Source organism: Taudactylus pleione, unplaced genomic scaffold (assembly GCF_031769625.1).
Source record: "Taudactylus pleione unplaced genomic scaffold, aTauple2 ptg000065l, whole genome shotgun sequence".
Taxonomy (NCBI): Eukaryota; Metazoa; Chordata; class Amphibia; order Anura; family Myobatrachidae; genus Taudactylus; species Taudactylus pleione.
Window position 1 is genome coordinate 9,227,236 of NW_028284467.1, and position 23,918 is coordinate 9,251,153.

Here is a 23,918-nt window from a genome sequence, read left to right on the forward strand (position 1 = left end):
GAGTTTGACTACTTTAATAGACGGGAATGTGCATGTTCGGCAGCACATCACTCTGAATTATAAAGACAACCCTAATGGTTGTAGGTGCACCAGGTGTAGGACAAATAGTATTTATTGATAAACTAGCCTGATTTAGCATTAATTATTGCAGTTTTGAAAATCCAACATTTAATAAATCTGACTTGTTTCCAATAAGATAGCTTTAAAAACATTAGTGTTTGACATTAAAAGTGACAAAAAAAAGGTTAACTACACAAGTTTTGATCGATCTCCCTCCAATAGAAATTGGGCGCCACCAACTGGACAAAATAGAAAGGGTAGCCTGACAGTGCAATGATTGATATAAATATATAGAAATAGTGACCCATAATATTTTGTCGGGTTGGGTATGAAATCCTGGCTGGTCAGCATCTCGACAGCCAGAATCCCAACACCCATAGGGAAGACAGGTGTTTTTGTAACCCTAACCCCTACCCTAACCTTCCCTCCCTGTTGCCTAAGTGTAACCTCCCCCCCTCCCCGGTGCCTAAACCTAAACTCCTCCCTGCACCCTAAACCTAACACCCCGATACTTACCTTCGGCGGTCGGGATACTGGTGCCGGGATCCCGACCTGTCAGGATTTCGGTGCCAGTATTCAGACTGTCGGCATCCCACATCCCTATATTATCAGTGTCACACCTGATGTGGCCGATGTTGACCAGCAGTAGTCACAATTCCATCTGTGTGCGTATCACATGCCACAAGATCTCTGAAGGTGTCCTGTGGTATCTGACACCAAGATGCTGGCAGCAGATCCTTTAAGTCCTGTAAGTTGCGATGCGAGGCCTCCATGGCTCGGATTGTTTTTCCAGCACATCACACAGATGCTCAATCAAAATTGGAGGCCAATTCAACACCTTGAACTCTTTGTCATGTTCCTCAACCATACCCAAACAATTTGTGGCAGGGCCCATTATCCTGCTGAAAAGGCCAATGCCATCAAGGAATGCTGTTGTCATGAAGGCATGTTCTTGGTCTCCAACAATGTTTAGGTAGGAGGTACGTGTCAAAGTAACATCCACATGAATGCCAGGACACAAGGTTTCACACTGCGTCCGCCAGCTTGTCTTCTTCCCATAGTGCATCCTGGTGCCATTTCTTCCCCAGGTAAATGACGCACACGCACCCGGCTGTCAACATGATGTAAAAGAAAATGTGATTCATCAGACCAGGCCACCTTCTTGCATTGTCCAGTTCTGATGCTCACGTACCCACTGTACAGTAGCTGCTTTCGGCAGTGAACAGGGGTCAACATGGGCACTCTGATTGGTCTGCGCTATTGTTATTATGTGTGGTATGTCCCCCAGTGACGGCTATAATGTGAGGCATTTCATATTCTGCTACATATTATACTTTATTGTGGCTTCCATTCACCATCACTGGGGTATTTCCCCATCCTCTCTGTGGATCTCGGGATGCAGGGAACATCAGCTACTTATTTATTATTTATTTATTTATTAACAGTTTCTTCTATAGCGCAGCATATTTCGTTGCGCTTTACAATTGTAAGCATTAATAGAACAAAACTGGGTAATAACAGACAGATATATAGGTAGGAAGGCCCTGCTCGCAAGCTTACAATCTATAGGGAAATAGGCATTGATACAAAAGGATTGGTGCTACATATTGCATTTTGGTTCAGCCAGAATGCAGTTTCTTGGTTGGCTGCATGATCCAGTCACACAGGAATGTCGACCAAATATCATGAGGATGTGAGAGAAAGACGATGTGTGAGATTGTGTGTGGACTGTGAAAGGGGATGTAATTGGATATGGAAGCTATGATGGTTATGTGGGAGGTTCAGGAATCTGATAAGCTTGCCTGAAGAGGTGAGTTTTCAGGGAACGCTTGAAGGATTGGAGACTATAGGAAAGTCTTATTGTGCGAGGTAGTTCATTCCATAGAGTGGGTGCAGCGCGAAGAAAGTCCTGTAACCATGAATGGGAGCAAGTAATGCATGGGGATGAGAGACGCAGATCTTGTGCTAAGCGGAGAGGTCGGGTTGGGAGATATTTTGAGATGAGTGAAGAGATGTATATTGGTGTGGTTTGGTTAATAGCCTTATGTGTAAGTGAAAGTATTTTGTATTGAATACGGTAGAAACCAGCAACCAATGGAGGGACCGACAGAGCGGGGCAGCAGAAGAACATTTCGCAAGGAAGATAAGCCTTGCAGCTGCATTCATAATGGATTGTAATGGTGATAGCCTGTTTTTGGGAAGACCAGTAAGGAGGCTATTGTAATAGTCAATGCAGGAAATAATAAGTGCATGGATTAGAGTTTTTGCAGTGTCTTGTGTGAGATATGGTCGAATTTTTAATGTTTTTTAAATGTATGTAACATGATTTTGAGACAGATTGAACTGTCCTTTGGTCCCCACATTCAGAGTCAAGGATGACACCAAGGCAGCGAGCTTGTGGGGTGGATGGTCGAGGTATCAACAGTGATAGAGAGATCAGGTTGGTAACTGTTATTGGCCGGTGGAAATATAATTAATTCTGTTTTAGAAATATTAAGTTGCAGGTGGCGAGATGACATCCAAGATGAAATGGCAGAAAGACATTCAGTGACACGGACCAATACAGATGGAGATGAATCTGGAGAGGATAAATAGATTTGAGTATCATCCGCATACAGATGGTACTGAAATCCAAAAGAGGTGGTATAGATTGAGAATAGCAGAGGACTTAAGACAGAGCCTTGCGGTACTCTAACTGATAGAGGTGGCGAAGAGGGGACAGAATCAGAAAAATGAACAGTAAAAGAGCGATCAGATAGGTAGGAAGAAAACCAAGAAAGAGCTGTGTCCTTAAGACCTAGGGATTGCAGTGTTTGTATGAGAAGAGAGTGGTCAACAGTGTCAAAAGCAGCAGAGAGATCTAGAACAATTAGGAGTGAGTAATGGCCTTTAGCCTTGGCAGTGATAAGATCATTTACTACCTTAGTCAGTGCTGTCTCTGTGGAGTGTTGGGAACGAAAACCGGACTGAAGTGGGTCCAATAAGTTGTGTGAGTTAAGAAAGTGTGTGAGGCGGGTGTAGACAAGTCTCTCAAGTAGCTTGGAGGGGCATGGGAGCTGGGAGATAGGACAGTAATTTGACAGAGTATTAGGGTCAGAATTTTGTTTTTTCAGAATGGGAGTAATCACTGAGTGCTTGAACAGTGATGGAAAGTTGCCAGTAGAGAGAGAGAGAGATTACAGATTTTAGTTAGGGTTGGGATAAGCACAGGAGACAGAGCTTTACTGATTTGTGAGGGTATAGTATCTAGAGGAGAGGTAATAGAGTAGGAGGATGAGAAGAGTGTAGATACTTCATCTTCGTTTGTGAGATCAATTGAAGAGAATGTGCCAGAGGGTTCAGGTAGGAAATTGAGCAGGTCACTAGCTGAGGAAGAGCCTACCATTTCATTTCGGATCTTATCAATCTTGTCCCTAAAATAGGAAGCAAGATCTTGTGCACAGATAGTAGCAGGTGGTTTGGGTGACGTTATATTCATATACACATTATTGCGTCTACAATATGACATAAGTACACAAGGGAAAGGAAATTCTCCCCAAAACGTCAGGCCACTGGAAATGGATACTGATTAGGTTTGTTCTGGCCTTTGGAGGACATTCATGGGTTCTTTTGTGACCTCTGACATGTGTATAATTATATTATTATAACCACCTGCATTATGTCACTCTAACATTAGGTGATTCCAAGAGAAAGTTGCGCATACCGTATTTACTGGAGTGGCAAAGTAGAGGGCAAAATTTTAATTGTTGTTAATCCACCCAATTTGCCAATCTGTTGTTACCATGGTGAGCACAAAATTTCTCTTTTTATATGATAGATGGAATGTACTAAACTTTATACAGTTCTGAGTTAAACTATTTAGCAACATTAGTGAGATTTGGGTGAGTAAGATATTGAAATGCCGCTGAAGGGTCACCGAGCTGGAGAGAAAGTAAGTGGAACAGAGTCCCTTAAACAGCACAATGACGTTTTATCTTATATACTCCTATCTCTCTCTCTATAAATATAGCCATGGCAGACCATGGAAGTTATATGGACTTACAAGTATTGACAAACCCAACTTTCACAGGACTGTGCCTATTAATGCGAGTCAAAAATTGTATGTATGGCCCACCCAGATAGCATGTGGTCTCATGTCTTCTGGGGAAATGAGCATGGCATGGGTGTGTCAGGCTTAGTATGATTTATTGTTCAATGTATATTTTGTTAGATATGGTTGAGGCCTCTCAATCTGGCTACATATTGATTTTTTCCAGCGGTGACTGAAGAAGAAACATACTTCTATCACAGGCACCAGTGTCTGATTATATAATAGGTCATCAGTACAGGTGCTGGGTATGGAGAAGACATTGATAGGAGAGCATGAGAATAGGATAAATCCTGAATAGCTGGTAGACCACTTAAAGACATTTGCTACGGAGTCAGTGTTCTTTTAATTGTGCCCCTATTTACCACCAGCAAATCTGGCGCCACCTAACCACATTGTGGGCATCCATTTTGTGATAAAAACTAGTAACCAAACTAATGTGGCCTATAAATTCACTAGGAACTAGTATTACCTATTGTTGTTTATTTGTCTACCTATCAGGAATTTGTATATTAGTATCTGTAAAGTGTAATACTGTATTAGGGCATCACTAACCATAACCACAGATACATTATGTATACTTATTATACTGATTGTTGTTTTTTTTCTGTATTTTAGATCAGGAATGTTGATGTGCTATACACCTGAATGACTGTACCTGTTACCTGCACCATAAACATATAACCGAGCAGAGAGAGCATCATAATTACCGTGTGTCACTGTTGTATACTGTAGTTTCCTCTATAGTCATTGTTTTACACGCCAACCCAAAGTTATTTTCTATGCAACTATGAATATTCCAAAGTAGAAATGTGTGTAATATACAGGAGTGTTCTCATTAGTAACATACTGTGACATCATCATGCTACCAGCTGGCTCCACAATGGTCATTATACAGGGTCTGTGCCCCAGCAACTCATGGCCACCCTAATGCATTTATGACACACAGAGTTTAGAGGCACAGTTTTATTATAGATGATTTTTCCCAATTATGTTGTATGTTATAATAGCTGTAGACTGCAATTAGGTTATTCATGTGGAGTGTACTACTAGTGTTACCATTATCCAACCTGCAAAGTTGAATATGTGACTATTAATATGTATGAAACATCTAGCTCTCCCTGGTCCCTACTTCTGAGTTTCTGAAGCAGATCAGTACATAGGACCACATTATTTATAGCTGTAGATTTTATTGCAGGGTCTGCTAGTTGAATCTCTTATATAGGGCGTAATTCATTACGGATCGCAGCTGCGATTACGCAGGCAGATGGCCGATTGATGTGTACTGTGCATGCATTGCAGTACGCAAAGGTTCCACTGCGTTCAGTGACCAGTCAGACCCATCGCAGAGTGATTGAAAGGAAGTGACTGTTTCGGGGTGTTGATTGGGGGGAGTTGGGGAAACGCAGGCGTGTCAGTGCATTTGAATGCCATGACAGGGGCGTGCATACATATACCACTGCGATGGCATACGCAAATTGAGATTTCTCTGTGTGCGATGAAGTTCGCAAATTCGGAGTAGGGTCAGACCTGTTGTAATAGTGCTTGAGGCTCCAATGGTACTAGATGTTACCATTGGTCCCGCAGACTTGCAAGGTATTACGGATGTAAGGGGAAGTGGGCGTCCCTATGCTGGGTTGCGACAGCATTGCGATTTGCAAACAGCATATTTTCGCAGTGGGTCTGCGTGCGTAATCGCAGCTGCGATTGCAATAGCGATCCATCATGAATCAGGCCCATAGACCGATATTTGTAGTGGTTTACTGATGTATTACAAAGTAAAACAAGCCTACTATTGGTGAAGAGGTACATGTAGGTGTGTATAAATACTCAGTGGTTATGTGTTTGCCCATGGTAACGTTCCTTCTTTATTTACTCTTAGTATGGGTAAATTGTTATTGAGGAGTTTGCTGGGTGTGAGATCTTTCTGCAGCCAGACCCTATGGTGCTTTGGTGTACAATCCACTGAGTGTTACTGCTCTTCGGATAGGAATCTTCTTCTGTACATACCAAAACTCATTGGGGCTGATTCTGAGTCGTACTTATCTCTTCATGGTTGCATACAGCATAAGCGCAGCTGGGACTTTCTGCATTTGTACGTATGTCCATCCTATTCTGAGTCAGATGCAACTTGGCCATATTTGTCTTTCTATAAATTAGGGTGTTTTGTGGTGGGAACTGGGAGGTGGAAAAGTAATTGCACAGAGCTACCCTGACCTGTGGGAGAGTCATGAGTGTGAAGCAGAAGCTCTGTGTGACTCTGAGCTATGTGTACAGGGAAGGGAAGCCTGTTTCAGATGGATCTATTGCACCTAGCATGGGGCTGGCACAAGTGCAGATACTAGTGATGACTATTGCAGCTGCCTGTGTAACAGCAATGGGCAGCGCTGGGTTCCAATTGCACACGCACGATACCCCGCATTAGCTGAACGAATCCTTGCATTAGCACACAGTAGGAAAACAGGTTTAAGCAGGTGCCCACAAGTACAGCCACTTTGCATGCAACTCATAATCAGCCCCATTAATTCTTAGGAGGGCTCAGAAAGGTGCTGCATTATCAATTTCTACCTCCCCTAATCTGCACCATTGTTGCCCACCCATGCTCAGTAGAACTGCCATGACATATAGCAGGCCTGGGTGCTCTAGGGGCCTAGGATTGGAGTGGGTGTGGCCCAGCTGGTTGGTAGGGATTGGCTACGCCTATTACAGGAGAAATTCAACCTTTAAACATATGAAAACAGTGTACTTGCAGATCAGACCCCTTCTATATGACCCAGATGGCTTATGGCACTTCAAGAGAGAACACTCCCTATTTGAGGTACTCTGACCTCTTCCTTAGCTTGTAAAGATATCATATCAAATCTCTATTCTTTATACACATCTACTCCATGCCTCCATACGCTAGAGAGAGAGCTAGCAGGAGATTTAGCGATTCAACTAAGCTACACCAGACTCCGCACTCCTGCTCACTCAGGAGCTCATTCAGACCTGCTCGCTACCAAGCAGTCGCTCGTTGCAGACTAGGGCCCTCATTCAGAGCCGTACGCTCTGAGCAGAGCGCACGCTCTGAATGAGGGCCGCCCTCCATAATTATGGAGCGTCCTCCTGGACGCTCGTATAGCTGTGGGTGACCACCCACAGCCTATACGAGCGTGCAGTTTGATGGCCGTGATGGTCGTGACCATCGCCACTGCGAGCCGGAGCCTGCGGTTGAGGTTTTCAACCGCAAGGCCCGGAGTGATTTTGCTCTATCAGAGCCAAAATCACTCCCACTGACATCACTAGTGATGTCAGTGGGCCGGCTTCTGACGGTAGGCGTTCCCTTGGGAACGCCCCCGTCAGGGAGGCACGCCCACCAAAGGGTGCGTGCTGTCAATCAACATCGACAGCACGCCCCCTTTGATCAGACACAACGAGCGAAGGAAAGTCCTTCACTCGTCGCGTCTGGCGCATGCGCACGACGAGCTCCCTCCATCGTGCGCATGCTCAGTGCAGACCATCGACCCACTTGTGAGCGGACAGCCGCTCGCGAGTGGGTCTGAATCAGGCCCTATGTTCACAATGCGCGTGCGAAAACTAGTACGAGCGATCGGATTTTGCTCGCCCGCCCTGCAAAGACAGCCCAGTGGAATGAGTGATAGTAGTGGTCGTTTATGGGTGGTAACGGGCAGGGCAGTAGTAACGGGGGAGTGGAGTTGCGGACGCAGGCGTGCCAGAATGTTTCCACGCCATTTCTGGGGCGTGCATAATTAACTGGCAGTGCCATAGTACACGTCAACTGCTTGAAAAATACACTGAAGTGCTTGCAGTGCTTGCGGTAGGGTACAGTCAACTGCAAGCGCTGTGGTCAGATCCGATGTACCGATGGTTGAATATATTTGCTGGAGATGACGTACGCTAGTGGGCATCTGTTAACACAAAGTGATCGCTCACCAAGACATAGTGGGCATGCTTATGCCTTGCCGAGCGAGCGGCTGCCTTAACGTCACTTTGCAAAACTTCCATACGCTGAGAGCGAGCGGCCGCATCTAGCGAGCGGGTCTGAATGAGCTCCTCAGTGTCTGGGTGGCTGAGACATCATGATTTTGTTCAGATGGTGCAGCGTCCTGAATGCATTACATAAGTACTCTCCTGAAATGTCCTACACTGGCTGGAGAGGCAGGGTAGCCAAGGGCAATGTCATACAAATATTGTAACACCGCGTTATCACCCAATACTAGCTAATGGTCACTAAACCTGTAAAGGTGCGTATCCACTAGCAGATAGTGGAACGACCGTACGATTACAACATTGTAATCGTACAGTCGTTCTTCTTCCCCTGCAGTGTCTACACTGAGCGATATGTCATTCAGTGTAGGCAGCCTCCCTCATCCCTGAACATGGCCAATCTGTCATTATCGGGAGATTGACCAGCATGTTCAGGCGATGATTGATGTTGAAAACGACCAGCGGGAGCGCGCATCGCTGGTTGTTTTTGACATTTTCATGCCCGATTAATGAGTGATTGAACGATTACAATGTCATAATCGTTCAATCGGCAAGTGGATACGCGGCATAACAAATTAATGGTGGTTAGGTACTAGCTGACCTTGGGCCTGATTCAGACCCACTCGCGAGCGCCTGTCCGCTCGCAAATGGGTCAATGTTCTGCACTGAGCATGCGCACGACGGAGGGAGCTCCGTCGTGCGCATGCGCCAGACGCGACGAGCGAAGGAAAGTCCTTCGCTCGTTGTGTCTGATCAAAGGGGGCGTGCTGTCGATGTTGATTGACAGCACGCCCCCTTTGGTAGGCGTGCCGGGGGCGTGCCTCCCTGACGGGGGCGTTCCCACGGGAACGCCTCCCGTCAGAAGCCGGCCCACTGACATCACTAGTGATGTCAGTGGGAGTGATTTTGGCTCTGATAGAGCCAAAATCACTCCGGAGCTTGCGGTTGAAAGCCTCAACCGCAGGCTCCGGCTCGCAGTTTCGATGGTCACGACCATCGTGGCCATCAAACTGCACGCTCGTATAGCCTGTGGGTGGTGACCCACAGCTATACGAGCGTCCAGGAGGACGCTCCATTTTCATGGAGGTCGGCCCTCATTCAGAGCGTGTGCTCTGCTCAGAGCGTACGGCTCTGAATGAGGGCCCTTGTTTTCTGACTCCTAACACTCCCTACTAAGCCTACTCCCCTGATCTGGCAGCACACAATACACTAATTGTAGCACCACTGTCTATTTCCTAGGTGTGTGTGATTAGCCTGCTTCCCATGAGGATGTAATGACAAGACATGTGCATGTAAGGTATTTTTTATCTTCCTTTTCCATTTCTAGATACACAGATATTTTTCACTGCAAATGGATGATAAACAACCAAGGTCACTCCACAATGAAATGGGATCACTCCCCTTTATATTACACTGAGCTGTTATTGTGGAACTCTAATGTATGGAACATGCACCTCCAGTACCTGTTGGTAATCAGAAAATATACAGCACACCGACAGAGATACCAACCACGGAAGCAATGCTTTAGGTCACAATAAGTTAATGACTGCAATGTACAGCTGATGCGTGGTCACTGGCTGTGTCACACACATATTGGTGATTTTCTCCCAGCATTATAATCACTGTAAATTCCATACAAATAAGTGTGTGAGATGCAGTGAAACATTTGGACAGAGGGGAAAATTACTGGGGGATATAACGTCTACCTGAAAGTAATGGTAACAAATGAAGTCAACTGAGATGTCTCAGCCAATGTGGGCTCCGGGCAGAGGGCAGGAACAAATGAATTCGGTTCTTGCCCTATTGATCCCTGAACAGTCATTACTTATATAGTATCTTTGGTACTGGTTATTATGAGGGTTTTTTGTGACCTGTCACAATCTGTGGAGGTGTGTGCTAGAATGCAAATAATTGAATACATTCTTACTAAAGTATTTTTATTATTTCTTACTGCTGTATTTCTAGAGGTTTTATTCCATATTTTAAGAATACAGATGTTTATTATAGTTATAAGATTCATGGTCTATATTGGAAGATACAATCATTATGTGACCTATATCTGTGCAAGAACGTGCTCTTCATCCTCGCAGGACAGCTGCCTCAGTGATATGCTCCACGTAGTGCTTACCATTCCATATAGAGGGGCAGATGTACTAAGCTCTGAAAAGTGATAAAAAGCAGAGTGATAAACGACCAGCCACTCAGCTCCCAACTATCATGTTACAGGCTGTGTTTGAAAAATGACAGTTGGGAGCTGATTGGTTGGTCATTTATCACTTCCCAGAGCTTCATACATCTGCCCCATAAGCTGTAACAATACCACAAGCCAATCTATTGTACTAGTTCCCCTGCTTCCCAAGGGTTATTAAAGGAAGAAACAAATTTATATTCTTTTAATACAGTCATGCACACACATCTGAACAAGACAGAAATGCACAGATGTACCCACACACATGTACAAAGCAACATGCATGTTTAGAGACATTAAGGTAGACATACATAAATAAGCAGTTATACAGAATTGTGTATGCATGTGACATGCTATAGTGACTGTAGGAAACATAAATGTGAGCTAAGATGCAGATTAGTGGAATTCCATTGGTTCAAGTGTAGCCATTGCCAGTGTGGGGAATGCTCATCACTGATGTATTCTGTGTACAGGTATCTCACCAGTCCATAGTGAACAGATAGGCAACTTGATACAATTGAGGAACCATATAGGCGGCCATCTACCCTTCAAAAGGGCTACAAATTACCCTTAAGCTTAGGGCCTCATACAACTCTAGGGCCCCCAGCTTATCAATATTAAGTTAGCTTACAACATATCTGACTCTACAGGCAACAGGTACAGTCTGAAATGGAAACACCGTTACTATGTAGGTAAGTGGAGTTTGTGGACCAGTGTTTCAGCCATTTTGGGTAGAACATTGCAGTCTGGATGTGCCATTACATACTGCAACAATTTATGAGAAAACACATAAAATCCAAATGCAACTGTGGAATAGCTAGTTATGCTGAATAGGACTGTCAGTACTCAAGTCTATTGTTGGGGCCGGAGGGAGAAATATTGTAAAACATCTTTCTTACCACATTGGTCACCAATTTCCCCAGACGGTCATTCATTTTTATTAAACATTTAGAAAAACATAACAAAGTAGCTGATGTGCCTTATTTCACTTGGGTAGACCTTAAGGTGATCACACATTGGATGACTTTAGGCACGATACATCGTTTAAAATTGCGCAGCTTCCATGAACAATAACGATCCATTGCGTAGTCCCGCGGGTTATTTGTTGTATCTTCAGATCTTAACTGCAGGTAAGATCTGGCAATATCCTTAATGATGCACTGGAAATCATTAAGGACGAACGATAGGTCATTAGTCACATTGCACAATTTAGCAAGATATCATCTGTCCAGGAGTACCGGTGAGTTCAAGGGAAATCGTTGACGACATTGCATTCCATTTCCTTAATCCTATTTTAACTTAAGTTATAGTTACTATTATGCCTCTGGGGTAAAGCAGCGTGATAGTATCCATTTAAATAAATGTAGTTTTTTTTTAAAAACTTTTTCTTCATATGAATGAATTGAAGATGGGTTATATGTAAACCTTTTTTTTTTCTCTACTTAAGGATTTCTTTGTAAATCATATTGGTGCTTCTCTCTTCAGGTGCTAGGATCACCAGACTGCTGGGTGAGCTCATGCTGGAGCAGGCCACGTAGAACTGCCCATGTGAGCAGCAGCCCTCCCTTAAGTCAATCCCTGCCACATTCAGTGACTGCCTCTAGGATTTGTTGATGGTAATTGTAAAGCAGACCTTGAGGGAGAACTGCAGCCTCTTTAACTTGGGTACTCTGAAGGTATGCATGGTAAAAAAAAAACCACTCTTCCACAAGCACAGCCGGTGAACACTGTGGCCTTGATGACGTTCCTGTGGAAGGCCTTTACTTGCAGCCTGGTGCCTTTGCAGAGTTTGGGCTGGTTGAGGTTCCACAGCAACATGACTGGAACTCCCACTTTGAAAAGAAGCTTGTGGGCTGGGAAGTCAGGAGGGTTAGGGTGTTGAGGAACTCTACAGGGCAGTGGACCGCATCATCCATTTGTACTACCGAATCCACAGACCTGTACTCCATCTCTGCCCCTTCAAACAAATGAAGTAGTGTCATTAATGACGTATGAGTGTGTTGTTCTTGGGTGTCAGAATGGCATGCTGCACAGCCAGTCCATATACATTTTTGGATATTGGAAATATCAGGTTATATCCTGGGTGAGAGGTCTGCTACGGTCTTCACTACTGTGCCTAGGCCTGCAGGGATGGTCACCTTTCCCTCAGACTCGGGTACTCTCCAACACCTATTTTGAGTAGGAGTTCAGAGAATTGCCCTGCGGAAACAGCGCCCCTCAAGTGGACCCTCATGTTCTTCCTGAGAGAGAGTTTCCAGATGAGAGGCCACAGATATGACGCCTTAACTTCGGCAGCTCGAGTTCCTCTTGGTACTACTGGCAGAGTCTGCAGTCTCCAGCTAGCAGCACTGTGACACCCCCATCACCCCACTGTTGCCCAATATCTTTGAGGGTTCTGCTCAGTCCCTCAAAACCCCCCTTGTGCGCCGTGCTACTCTCGTCCCAGACAATGAGCTTACAGCACTTGTGCCATGTTACTTTGTCACCCAATCACCTAGATCGAGAGGACACATTTTACCCCCTTTCAGCCCCTTTCGAATTTCGAAAAATCTCTGCTTTGTGGGTGCTTACATCATGGAAGACATATGTCCCCCAAATGTCATGTTTCTAGGTCCAGGGTTTAGGGCTCAGCATTCATGAATAAGTCAGGCCATTTATTTTTATATATTAAGATAGTGAGTTGACACAACCTCAGTAGTCCATTTGCACACATGGATCATTAAAGGCATCTGGCTTTCATTTAATATATCAGCAATATAATGTATTTGATACAGAAGGTCTGGATGATAATTGTGTCACATGTTGCACAGATCTTCCCAGGATTTCTCAGCAACAAGTCAGCTTTATAAGGTTCAGCTATATTCAGGGCCGGCCCTAGCCCAAATTTTTTTGTAAGTGAGTATATTTTTTGTAGCCCCCCTATGCAGTGCCCCTTTTTATAGTGCCCCCGGTAGTGCTCCCCCCTGTGCAGTGCCCCCAGCCGTAAGCCCCTTATATAGTGCCCCCAGTAGTAGTCCGCCCTATTCAGTGTCCCCAGTAGTAAGCCCCTTATATAGTGCCCCCAGTAGTAGTCCCACCATGCAGTGCCCCCCAATAGAGGTACCCTTTATGCAGTGCCCTTTAAAACAGTGGCCCCAGTTGTAGTTCCCCCCCCATGCTGTACCCCCAGGATTGCCCTTTATATAGTGCCCCTAGTAGTGGTCCCCCCTCTTGTAGTGCCCCCTAGTAGTCCCCCCACTTGAGGTTCCCCCCCCTATGCAGTGCCCCCAGTAGTAGTCCCCCCCCCCTCGTAGTGCCCCCAGTAGAAGCACCTCCCTCGCAGTAGAGACACACGTAATAAAAATAAAAAAAAACCTACTTACCTGAAACCCCGCTCTTGCTCCTGGTCCCGCCGCCGCTATCAGCTCCTCTGTCCGGCCTCCCGGGCCGCTTTGCATCATGGGAGAGACGTCATGACGTCATGGCAGTGGGATCAGCAGCCGATGAGAGTCTGTCTGACTCTCATCAGCTGCTAAAGCAAACACACAGCTGCCGGCTGTGTGTTTGTGCTGTGTAGTGCTGACCAAACTCCGTCTGCTCAGCGCTACACACGCGGTGCAGCTGTGTCACAGAGACACAGTCTGCCCGCGGCCTGCAGCTGAGGCGCCCTCCACTATGTGGCGCCCTACTCAGCTGCGTACCATGCGTAATGGGTCCTGGCTATATCAGACCCTTTGCTCCCTGCTTGGGCTGATAAATGCGGATGTCGAACGAGAAGGCTATCTATGCTGTAATATTGCACATACTCCTTTCATGTTTTCTTCTGGTAAAAACAGTACATAGAATGATAAATAGACGCCCTGGAAAATCACCAAATGAAAACCAAGGTCAGGTTCCTGGTTTCCCCTGAGAAGGTGGAGGTGAAGAGATACTTCCTAAATGAAACCTGGCTCACCAATACCTTGCCCTGTCTCTTACCAATAATAGATTAACCCCTTTATTAACTGCCTGCGCCCCACATACAGCACCCAATGAGACCACTAGTCTGACAGCTGTTATCTTTGGCCCAAGGGAGTATAATAATCAAAGCATTTCAGTATGTACGCGGATTTGTTACTGGTAAGCTCAATAGGCCAATTTGAATGAAGTGAAAGGCCTCCTCCAGCTAGGCAGCATTATATATATTCCTTTCTATTTCCAGCATGTATAAACACCACTGCTAAACTCTCTTCCTCTATACTCCTGGGCCTGCCAATCACCCCTAATCCTGATACTGCTATGATGATAGTATAGGAATATAGAGGCCTGGTATGAGCAGAGCCTGATTGCATAGGGCACTTTCAGTTATTATAAGTTATGACTGTTACTGGGAAATTTAAGTTGCGGGATGTAAGTCGGATGGAATAGGTCATATTTGGTCTAATTTATACTGATTGCTAAATGGATGTTTGTCTTGTCAGTATGATGCTGCCACTGGACATTATATTAATTCAGGACTATTTCCTAGTTCTGTATTATCAGAATGTAACTAGTGGCTGGTGTCTGATGCGGGGCTGGGACCCTCTAGCTAAAGTATATATGTTAGGGCTGATGCTGGTATAAGATGTGTGTATATTATTCAAATAGAATGATCATTTTTGCACATATGCAGAACTGTTATTTATCCATGCTGGGCAGAGCCAGGTTACCGACTAAGGGGCCCGGCAGGCGCCATCAGCTGATGCCAGACATGTCACACCACACGGCAGTACTGCCATTGGTTATCGCTATACACAGTACCTATTGGCTGCCAATCAGGAAGTGGGAGGGACAGCTGGAGCCTTCCCCTAGCTTAACCCTAACCCTCTTGGGAGAGGGTGCCTAACCCTAAGTCCCACCGGGAGCCCCTAACCTAACCCTTCCCCCCGCGGCTGTCCGCGCCCGGCACCCGGCTTCACTTCGATCGGTATGCAGGGTGTCGGGCTCCCGGCGTAGGTCTAATGACAGACGTCGGGATTTCGACGCCTGTCATTAGTACCTTGCCGGCGCTAGGGATTTTGTCCGCCGGCTTCCCGACTGCTTCCCCTATCAAACATATCAGCTTAAGGCCCCCATACATTAGCGATTGATTGCCGCAATGTTGTAGGTCAGACTTGTTATAGGAATACTAAAGTCCTCATACACCTTGGCGCGAGACACCTGGCATGAGTGAGCTGCCAGGTCACATGCGACTCTGCTTTTGGCGATCATCTTTTTAGCCCAAAAATACGTCTTTGTAGCAAATGGAAGCGACAAACCGCTTCATAAGACTGCACTGATTAATTTGATACGGCAACACTTGTATATCTATGTGCGTCTGAGTCTGTATACGAAGCACATGGAACTTGGCGTGAAAAAAGTTGTGGCCTCTGCACCGTAACACTTCGTATACAGATTCAGACTCAGTCACACACATATATACAAGTGTCACATATCAAATGAATCGCTGCAGTCTCGTGAAGCAGTTTGTCACATAAGACTGCAAATAATGCTGGGTACGCACTACTATATATATCGTTCGATCGAATAATATATCTGTAGTGGATTGGCAGGTGTGTACACCCGATATGTCTGTGAACGATGTAATCCACCGACATAACAGGTCGGCCCTGCAGCACAGCCGATGTTGATATATCATGCATATATATATATATATATATATATCCGTGCATCTGCATGTGTGTACGGGTGACCCACCGACCATCCGTACACTGACTGCAGTGATCACTGATATCATAACCATGTAAATGCCCGCCCAGTTGTGATGTCTGGCCAGACATATCGATTGGCTGATTGGTAAGTGTGCATAGCTATGGCGTGTTACATATCTTCAGTTATGTCATGTGTCCCTTGCACAATGGGATCCAGTGGTTCAGTGCATGTTCTTTCCACATTACATATATAGCTAACATCCATGCCTTGACAAAGCATATGTGGCATGGGTAACATCTTCTGGGAGCCATCCGGAGGAGCCTATGAGCTCCAAGTAAAGTAATTGTCCAGTTCTGAAGATTATTCAGACACCATTACCAAACAGAGAATATATGAGTATACAGATGACATGTTTAAATAAAAGCGAAAACTATTAACCGCATTAAATAGCTTTTTTTTTTTTTTAATTCTGTTTCAAATGTTATAAAATTCTGTTTTTGTTGCTTGTAATATAGAAAAAATCAAACATAAAAGAAAATATATATTTTGTTCTTCTGACATGGTGATAACCTAACAACCATATACATGAATACCAGTAACACAGTAAGTCAGGCTATTATGTACTTGCATGTCGGTATACACAGTGCTTCTCTGTGGTGATTCAGATCTATTCACCTCAGAGAAAGTGGCTCAAATTGTACTTAACTAGGACACTAATAAAACACTGGCCCTGGGTATATGTACATAGTACAATATTACCTGCCATCTCTGAAACAGGCACACGGACAGTAGTACTTAGTCAACTAAAGGGGCCTATCCATTACCCAACTTTGTGAACAACCCGACAAAACCTCCTGGTTTTGGTCAGATTGTTCACAAAGTCGGGTAATGGATAGCCGGCAAGGTCCAGTGATGTGCGTGCACGCTGGGTCCTTGCCGTCCCCGACAATCTACTGAACATGCCTGACAACGGGTTTGGCATGTTCAGATATAGGAGGTCGGGCTCCTGCACTGAATGACGTTCAGTGAACGCCGTTCAGGGCGGGCACCGCACCTCAGTGACCTGAAGGTCTGAACGCTAGACGTTCAGTCTTTCAGGTCGCCTAGTGGATAGGCCCCTTTACACTGGACCATCAGAAACACAGCTGAAACACAGCTAAAGGAAACCAGTGCATCCTCATAGATGGTACTCCATACTAACATATCATTGTAGTAGTCAATTAGCATTTAGCAGATTATTTATTAACACTATTAATAGTTCTTATATTAATTGCTCTTAAACGTATTTACATGCTACATGCCTGTCTTCCATCAGTGTTTTAGGTAGATTTAGTTAGAACTGTTCATAGCTAATATCTGTATGCCGGGAGCGGATATTTCTGTTCAAAATACTTAAGGTCTAATATTTTGCTCAGTTATATAATGGGGTTAAGGCTCAGATAGCTATTGTTTATTATTATTTCTAAATGGTTAAAACTGTTCAATACCCCAATGAGTAAAATAATGGTAGTTATAGGGTTAAAATAATAGTAACACCACAAAGTACATATTGTTAAGGAATTCCCCTGCTGTTAAACACGATCTTTAAATATGACATGTATTTGCTTCTTCTTTTTAATTCTAATCATCACCTTAATACTTAACATAACCACAGCTGCCTTAAAAGGGTCACCCAACTATCACTCGCTGTCACCTGATGTTCTCCACCAGGGTGCACTGAACTCTGAGTAGCTGGAACACTGCTATGGATAGGAATGTGCATACAAATGTAGCACCTGATTGGATGCCTGTGCTGGCCAATCAGCCAAGTGCCACATGCATTACTGCACTGACATCAACAGCAGATTTTGATCTCCTACCTTAGCCAGTTTTCCAGTGCTGTATTGTTAGATTGTCTACATTCTGTAAAACCCAGCAGATAGCAGTCAAGTATAGGTAACGGCAACAGTATGAATCCAGTTCTGTGCAGCAATAATAATATTTAAAAAAAAGTTTGGGGTCGATACCCCCTTCAAAATGAAAGGGAAGGTAAATATATCACCAGATTCAACAGGTCTAGTACGAGCCTCAATGTGCACAAACAATTGCAAAACAGGTGTAACCATTACATTAAAAAAAAAATGCTGCACATTTGCTGTGGTGTTTATATAAGCAAAGTATTAGAACTAATTGGTGATTAGTAAATGAGGATGTGTGAGGTCATGTGAAAACACAAACAGACATCAAAAGGTTGATTCAATTCATCAAAACTATTTCTATGCAAAAGGGCTTCACAGCATAACAACCAGGAAATATGTAATAGAGTACAGGTAAGAAATACATACAGCCATGATTAATACAACAAAAAATAATAATAGTGTCCTCTGTGCAAAATGCACATACATTTTTGGTATGTTCACACAGTAAACCATAGAAACACACTGGCTCTGATGGCTACTTGCCATGCCCAGATAGACTTCAATCCCTTAGTTAATAATAGAGGAATCAGCTTGATCTTCGGCAAGCATTATCTGATGGATGCTTACCGTCTGGCCGCAATCAAGGAACTTCAGGCCCAGGGCAACCAAACATTGCCACGTCTGCATGAGAAATAAGTATATCAGTGTTAGGGTAATGACATAAATGCAAAAATTTACAGAGCGTAACGTTACAACTACCATAAGAACCACATGTTAGGGATATAGGTGCATACTCATACTGCTCTCCGAAATTATACAGGACATAAAAGGAAACTCAATGCAAAATTTTACATTTTGGCCAATGCTCAAGTTGCATTGTGGAAATTACACCATTCTTGGTGACATCTATAAATTGCACACTCACCTCTACACAATTGGGTCCTGATGCAGAGTTGCACGTACAGTAAGTGGGCCGTGATTGTGACTGCATTGCATGCACGGACATAAATGTGAATATTCACCTGTATTTGCAGCAGGTTGCGTCAGCCCTATGGACCTTCTTCTGCAAGTAGCTGTGACCACCACAGGTGCTCATTTGCACCATCCCAAAAGATCTGACCAAAAACCAGACACATCTCTGCGTATGCTCACCTGTGTATAGGTGAAGATTCTATCTACACGACCATAACATGCCCTTAGAACACCCAGTTGCCTCCCAGTGACATACATTCAGCTGTAACTGGAGATGCAGCTGAGACGTTTATGGGAAGAATGGCCTGTGGTTGCTCATACGTGCGTGTGCTGGCTCAGATGTATGTGCAGTGTGAAAAATCCCAGGATCTGTCTGAATAATGGAGGTGTGAGAACTGTGAATGGGTCCCTCTCTCTTCTGCTCCTACATTGGGTTCTCTCTCTCTTTTTTAGACAACTTTTTAAATAGAATTTTAAAGGTGAGTGCAAGTGGTGATCCCAAATTTTTGAGGGGGAATGTGAGGGGTAGGGGGTGGGAGAATGGGGAAGAAACATTGTATCATGCAGCCAGTCCTCAGTAGTTAACATGATACAATGTATGAAAAGCTGAAGAAAATACCCTAGCGCTTGAATACCACACTGAAACCCATGTCAAGGACAGACCTGCAGCGGTGTGATAAAGGGGAATAATTGCAACCCCACAAACACTAGACAAATACAAAAGCACGCACACCGCGCTGGTAAGAAATAAATATGAATAGAAATATAATAGAAATTTAATATAGGCAAAAATATGCAATGAGATGGTAATAAATAGAACATATATCAGAATGAACACACATAAATGACAAAAAATCAAGGGTAAAAATAGTAAAAAGGTGAATAACTAGCACATGTACACATAATAATAATAGTTGTACTGGTTTGGAATCAGAATTGACGATTCCTGCATTGAAAAGTTCCAAATGAGCATATGAAGGATGTTTTGACACACTTGGCTAATTAATCCAGTTTTGAAATTAAGTAACGCTTGTTTGCAAACAATGTATCAATTAAAATATCCACAATAATAGAAAAATCTGGAACTTGTGTAACAATAAATGGCTTTGAGTGCTTGAAGTGTTAACCCCGTCGGGCACACAATGCTGAAATAATCTAGCTTGAAAAAGTCCCAGGAACGGGACGAAACGCGTTGCTGTCCTTACCTACTCAAAGCGTCTTGTCCTGCAACTTGTTCCTGCTAAGTGCTGCCAGTGTCCGCAGTGTCTGATCCCGGCGCGCAGTGTTTGATCCCGGCGCGAGGAGAATCCAAAAGACGCGGCCGCGCTCAATCATTTACCTGGATCTCCTCTCAGCGTTCATTTGGCCCTGGTTTCCGGCAGGTATCCAGACTATGTAGCCGGACGGAGAGCCACTGCACCGGATCTTTGAGACAACGCGTCTCTGAATTATTCTGACCTGGTCAGCTATACACTGCTCAGCCGGTGAGACACTATATTATTTCTTTCCTTGCAATTGATTGAGACCTCTGGAACTGGCCAGTACTTTTTTTTATTTTCTACTATTGTGGATATTTTAATTGATACATTGTTTGCAGACAAGCGTTACTTAATTTCAAAACTATGGATTAACTAGCCAAGTGTCATTTGGAACTTTTCAATGCAGGAATCGTCAATTCTGATTCCAAACCAGTACAACTATTATTATTATTATTATTATGTGTACATGTGCTAGTTATTCACCTTTTTACTATTTTTATCGTTGATTTTTTGTCATTTATATGTGTTCATTCTGATATATGTTCTATTTATTACCATCTCATTTGCATATTTTTGCTTATATTAAATTTCTATTATATTTCTATTCATATTCATATTTATTTCTTACCAGCGCGGTGTGCGTGCTTTTGTATTTGTACAATGTATGAAAAGCATCAACAGAGGGCCTGATTCAGACCCGGTCGCAAGCGCTGTGCGCTCGCAACCGGGTCGATGGTAGGTCAGTGCGCACGTGCGAGCCCCGAAGCAAGCGCAAAAAGCGCTCGCTCCGGGACTCACTACAAAAGGGGCGGCTGTCGATGTTGATCGACAGCTCGACCCCTTTAGTAGGCGTGGCCGGGGGGTGGCTTCACAAACTGAGGCGTTCCCAAGCGAACGCCTGCAGTTTGTGGGCGGCTTCACTGACATCACCAGTGATGTCAGTGAGAAAGCGGCTCTGTTAGAGCTGAAAGCTCTCTGGGGCTTGCGGCCACGAGACCCTACCACAAGGGTCTCGTCGCAAGCCCGATGGTCGCGATGGTCTAGACCCTCACGACCATCATCATGCGCCGCTCGCATAAGCTGTGGGTGGTAACCCACAGCTATGCGAGCGGCCAAGAGGCCGCAACTTAAAAACCAAGCGCCCGCCCTGATTCAGAGCGCAGAGTTCCATAACAAGACAAACTGAAAACACCAGACATTGCTGTCTCTTGAGTGGAGAAGGGGACAAGAGAAGAAGATGAAGGAGCGGGAAGGCTACAGAGATGAGGGAGATAGATGGAGTCATAGTATATCGATGGAGAGGTGTGTATGGGGTGAAACTAGCCCTGAAATGGCAGGACGGCTTTATAACAAGAGGTCCAAGGACTCCAAGTAGATGAGAATTTGTTGGGGGTATAATGGAGGATGGTAAAATTGTATTCCATACTATATATATGCCAGCAAGCAGGGGGGTTCCAGATCATTCCAGTGTGCAGCAGTATCGCTCTTTTAGATGTCAGGCTCTTTTCCTATTAGACTACCTGAGGCCTCATACCCAGTGGCCCAATGTTGTGCATTGCAGCATTACAACATTCAATAATAAGTCTGGAATAAATGGATATCAGTATTTCCTATGATCCTACCAACTGATATTCGGAAACTTACTTTTTATTTGTAATACTGCCATGTCCACTTACATGTTAAACAAAACAGGGCTTAAGCAGAGGTCGTAGCAAACAGTACCTGGCCGGAACGATACATCGCACCAGCCAGTATTATAAGTTTTCCCTCCCACCCTGGAATGTCAGTACTACGCTAATGGCCGATATGCGGCAGATCGCTTTGAAGAGAATTCACATCATTGTTGGCATCAGCAGTGTCACAGCCACCAAAAATAAGGGGCATTCTCATCGGGTGGGTGCCACAAATTCTCCTCTGTACTACCGCCATATACAGTACCAAGTTGTTTTTTATGTTAAGTGAAGAACCCATTTAAACACTGAGCTCAGAAGCAGAGACTGACAAGGCAGAGTGTAAGGTCTCCTTTATAAATGGGGAACATTTATGTAACCTAGTGAATGCTTTCACCATGCTCAGTGAGCTTCGGCTCCATGCTCCGGTCCCGGGTGCTCCCCCACGCCGTAAGTACGATCACTGAGCACAGCAGGGTGTAAGAGACAGTCTCTCTGTGTAGACCGGCCCTGCGAGGAGGAGTTAGTTGTGTAGTGGCTTCCTATTGGAAGGTCTGCCTGCTAATCTTACACAGGACTGCCAGTCCAGAGTGCGATTAGCAGTAAGAGCTTTCAGCAGGAAGCCCGCACTGTGCTAAATCACCGGCCATAACAAGCTTCTAAGGGCTGCGGAAAGTGCATCCCTAGAAGTTGTTGTACTACAGCTGACTCAGTGATTCAGCTGAAGGATGTTTTGTGCATGCACAACATAGAATTATGGAGTCCAAGTCTGCGCTGACCTGAGCTACAGCTCCCCGGACTGAAAATGGTAGAAACCACCACTGCATAAGTGTACGCTAAAATTGCTGTAATCCATAGCAACCAACTAGGTTACTGCCAGAATTTTTGTAGCAAGCTTAGAGAATGATTGCCATGGGTTGTATATTAAGTTTATTTTATTTTTTTACACACCTGAACTTTACCTCATAAATGTTTCCCATTTAATTTTATGCTCAGAAAAGCTTGAAAGTCCATACAAAGGAGTAATAAGGAACCAGCCAAAAATATTGTGTTAACCACATCAACTAATTTACAGATATAATAATAATAATAGCAAATGCAATACAATTTGGGGCATTCATGCCATGGAATGAAGTAAGCACCTTCCCTCTTGTGGCAGAAAACCCTCTACAGTCACCCATCCTTGAACATTAAATTAGACAGTGGGGTAACTGCTGCCATTTCTTTTCTATACATTTAGATATACTTACCAAATATGCTACAAAGCATAAATAAGCAATGGACAAGATGGCTGCTCCCACATAAAATGCCACATGGCCCAGGGCAGACACATATACAACCACAAAGTACATGTTTATGCAGCACACGATAAGGATGAGGATTCCACCGGCTATTTTCCAGCCTCTGTTAAAATAAAGGAAAACAAAATAATAATGTAATAACGTAATGTTATATCAACAGCTCAAAGAGAGAAGCAGCCCTACCAGCTGTACTATTTCAGTGAGGGCCACCCAGTGTGTCAGGGCACGTTTTGTGTCACCATGTCTTGACGAATGCTACAGGAGATGTATGACATGATCTTCAAATAAGATAATAAATATATTTCCAACCTTTTACTTTTGTTTTCAAATATTTATATATGTCCAAAATCATAGACAATAAATGTACAATGTATGTAAAGCTATTCAACGCAATGGAAACCATGAAAATGGATGCAGAATGTGCTTTCATTTTCTTGGGGCAATGTGATATATTAGGAGCCTTTTCCATACATAGCACATGCATTTTCTACTACAGTGCTTGCAGCAGATCCAGATTTCCTTATTTTAGCCTATATGTAAATTCTTGGTTATTTCTGGCATGCTCCTGTCCCACTGACATCTTATACATTCAGTCACTACAGTATAGCACCTAGTTATATACAGTAATATCAGTTTGTGAAGACACCACATGCCTCCTTGTGATTTAGCAGCTCCCCTCTCATTTGGTCACGTGTTCTAAAGAGTCAGCATATAATCAGGTTACTAGGTACACTGACTGCAGTCTGCCAGATCAGGCTAATGGCAAATGTATGTATATACAGCAATGGATTTCTGAAAATGCTTAAAAGCAAGAGGTCACCATTAAGTGATATATGGCCTTATGATC

At 44.1% G+C, this 23,918-nt stretch overlaps 1 protein-coding gene across 5 annotated transcripts in view; it reads right to left on the reverse strand.

Annotated features, from left to right (window-relative positions):
- SLC11A2 (solute carrier family 11 member 2) overlaps positions 1-23,918 on the reverse strand; it is a 124,558-nt gene that overhangs the window by 12,085 nt on the left and 88,555 nt on the right. For all 5 annotated transcript variants that reach the window (XM_088465934.1, XM_088465933.1, XM_088465937.1 and 2 more), the window contains 2 exons: positions 23,021-23,174; positions 18,497-18,550 (listed from right to left, as the gene is read on the reverse strand). In XM_088465934.1, coding sequence (XP_088322060.1) covers positions 18,497-18,550; positions 23,021-23,174 — 208 coding nt within the window. The remainder of the gene's footprint in view (positions 1-18,496; positions 18,551-23,020; positions 23,175-23,918) is intronic.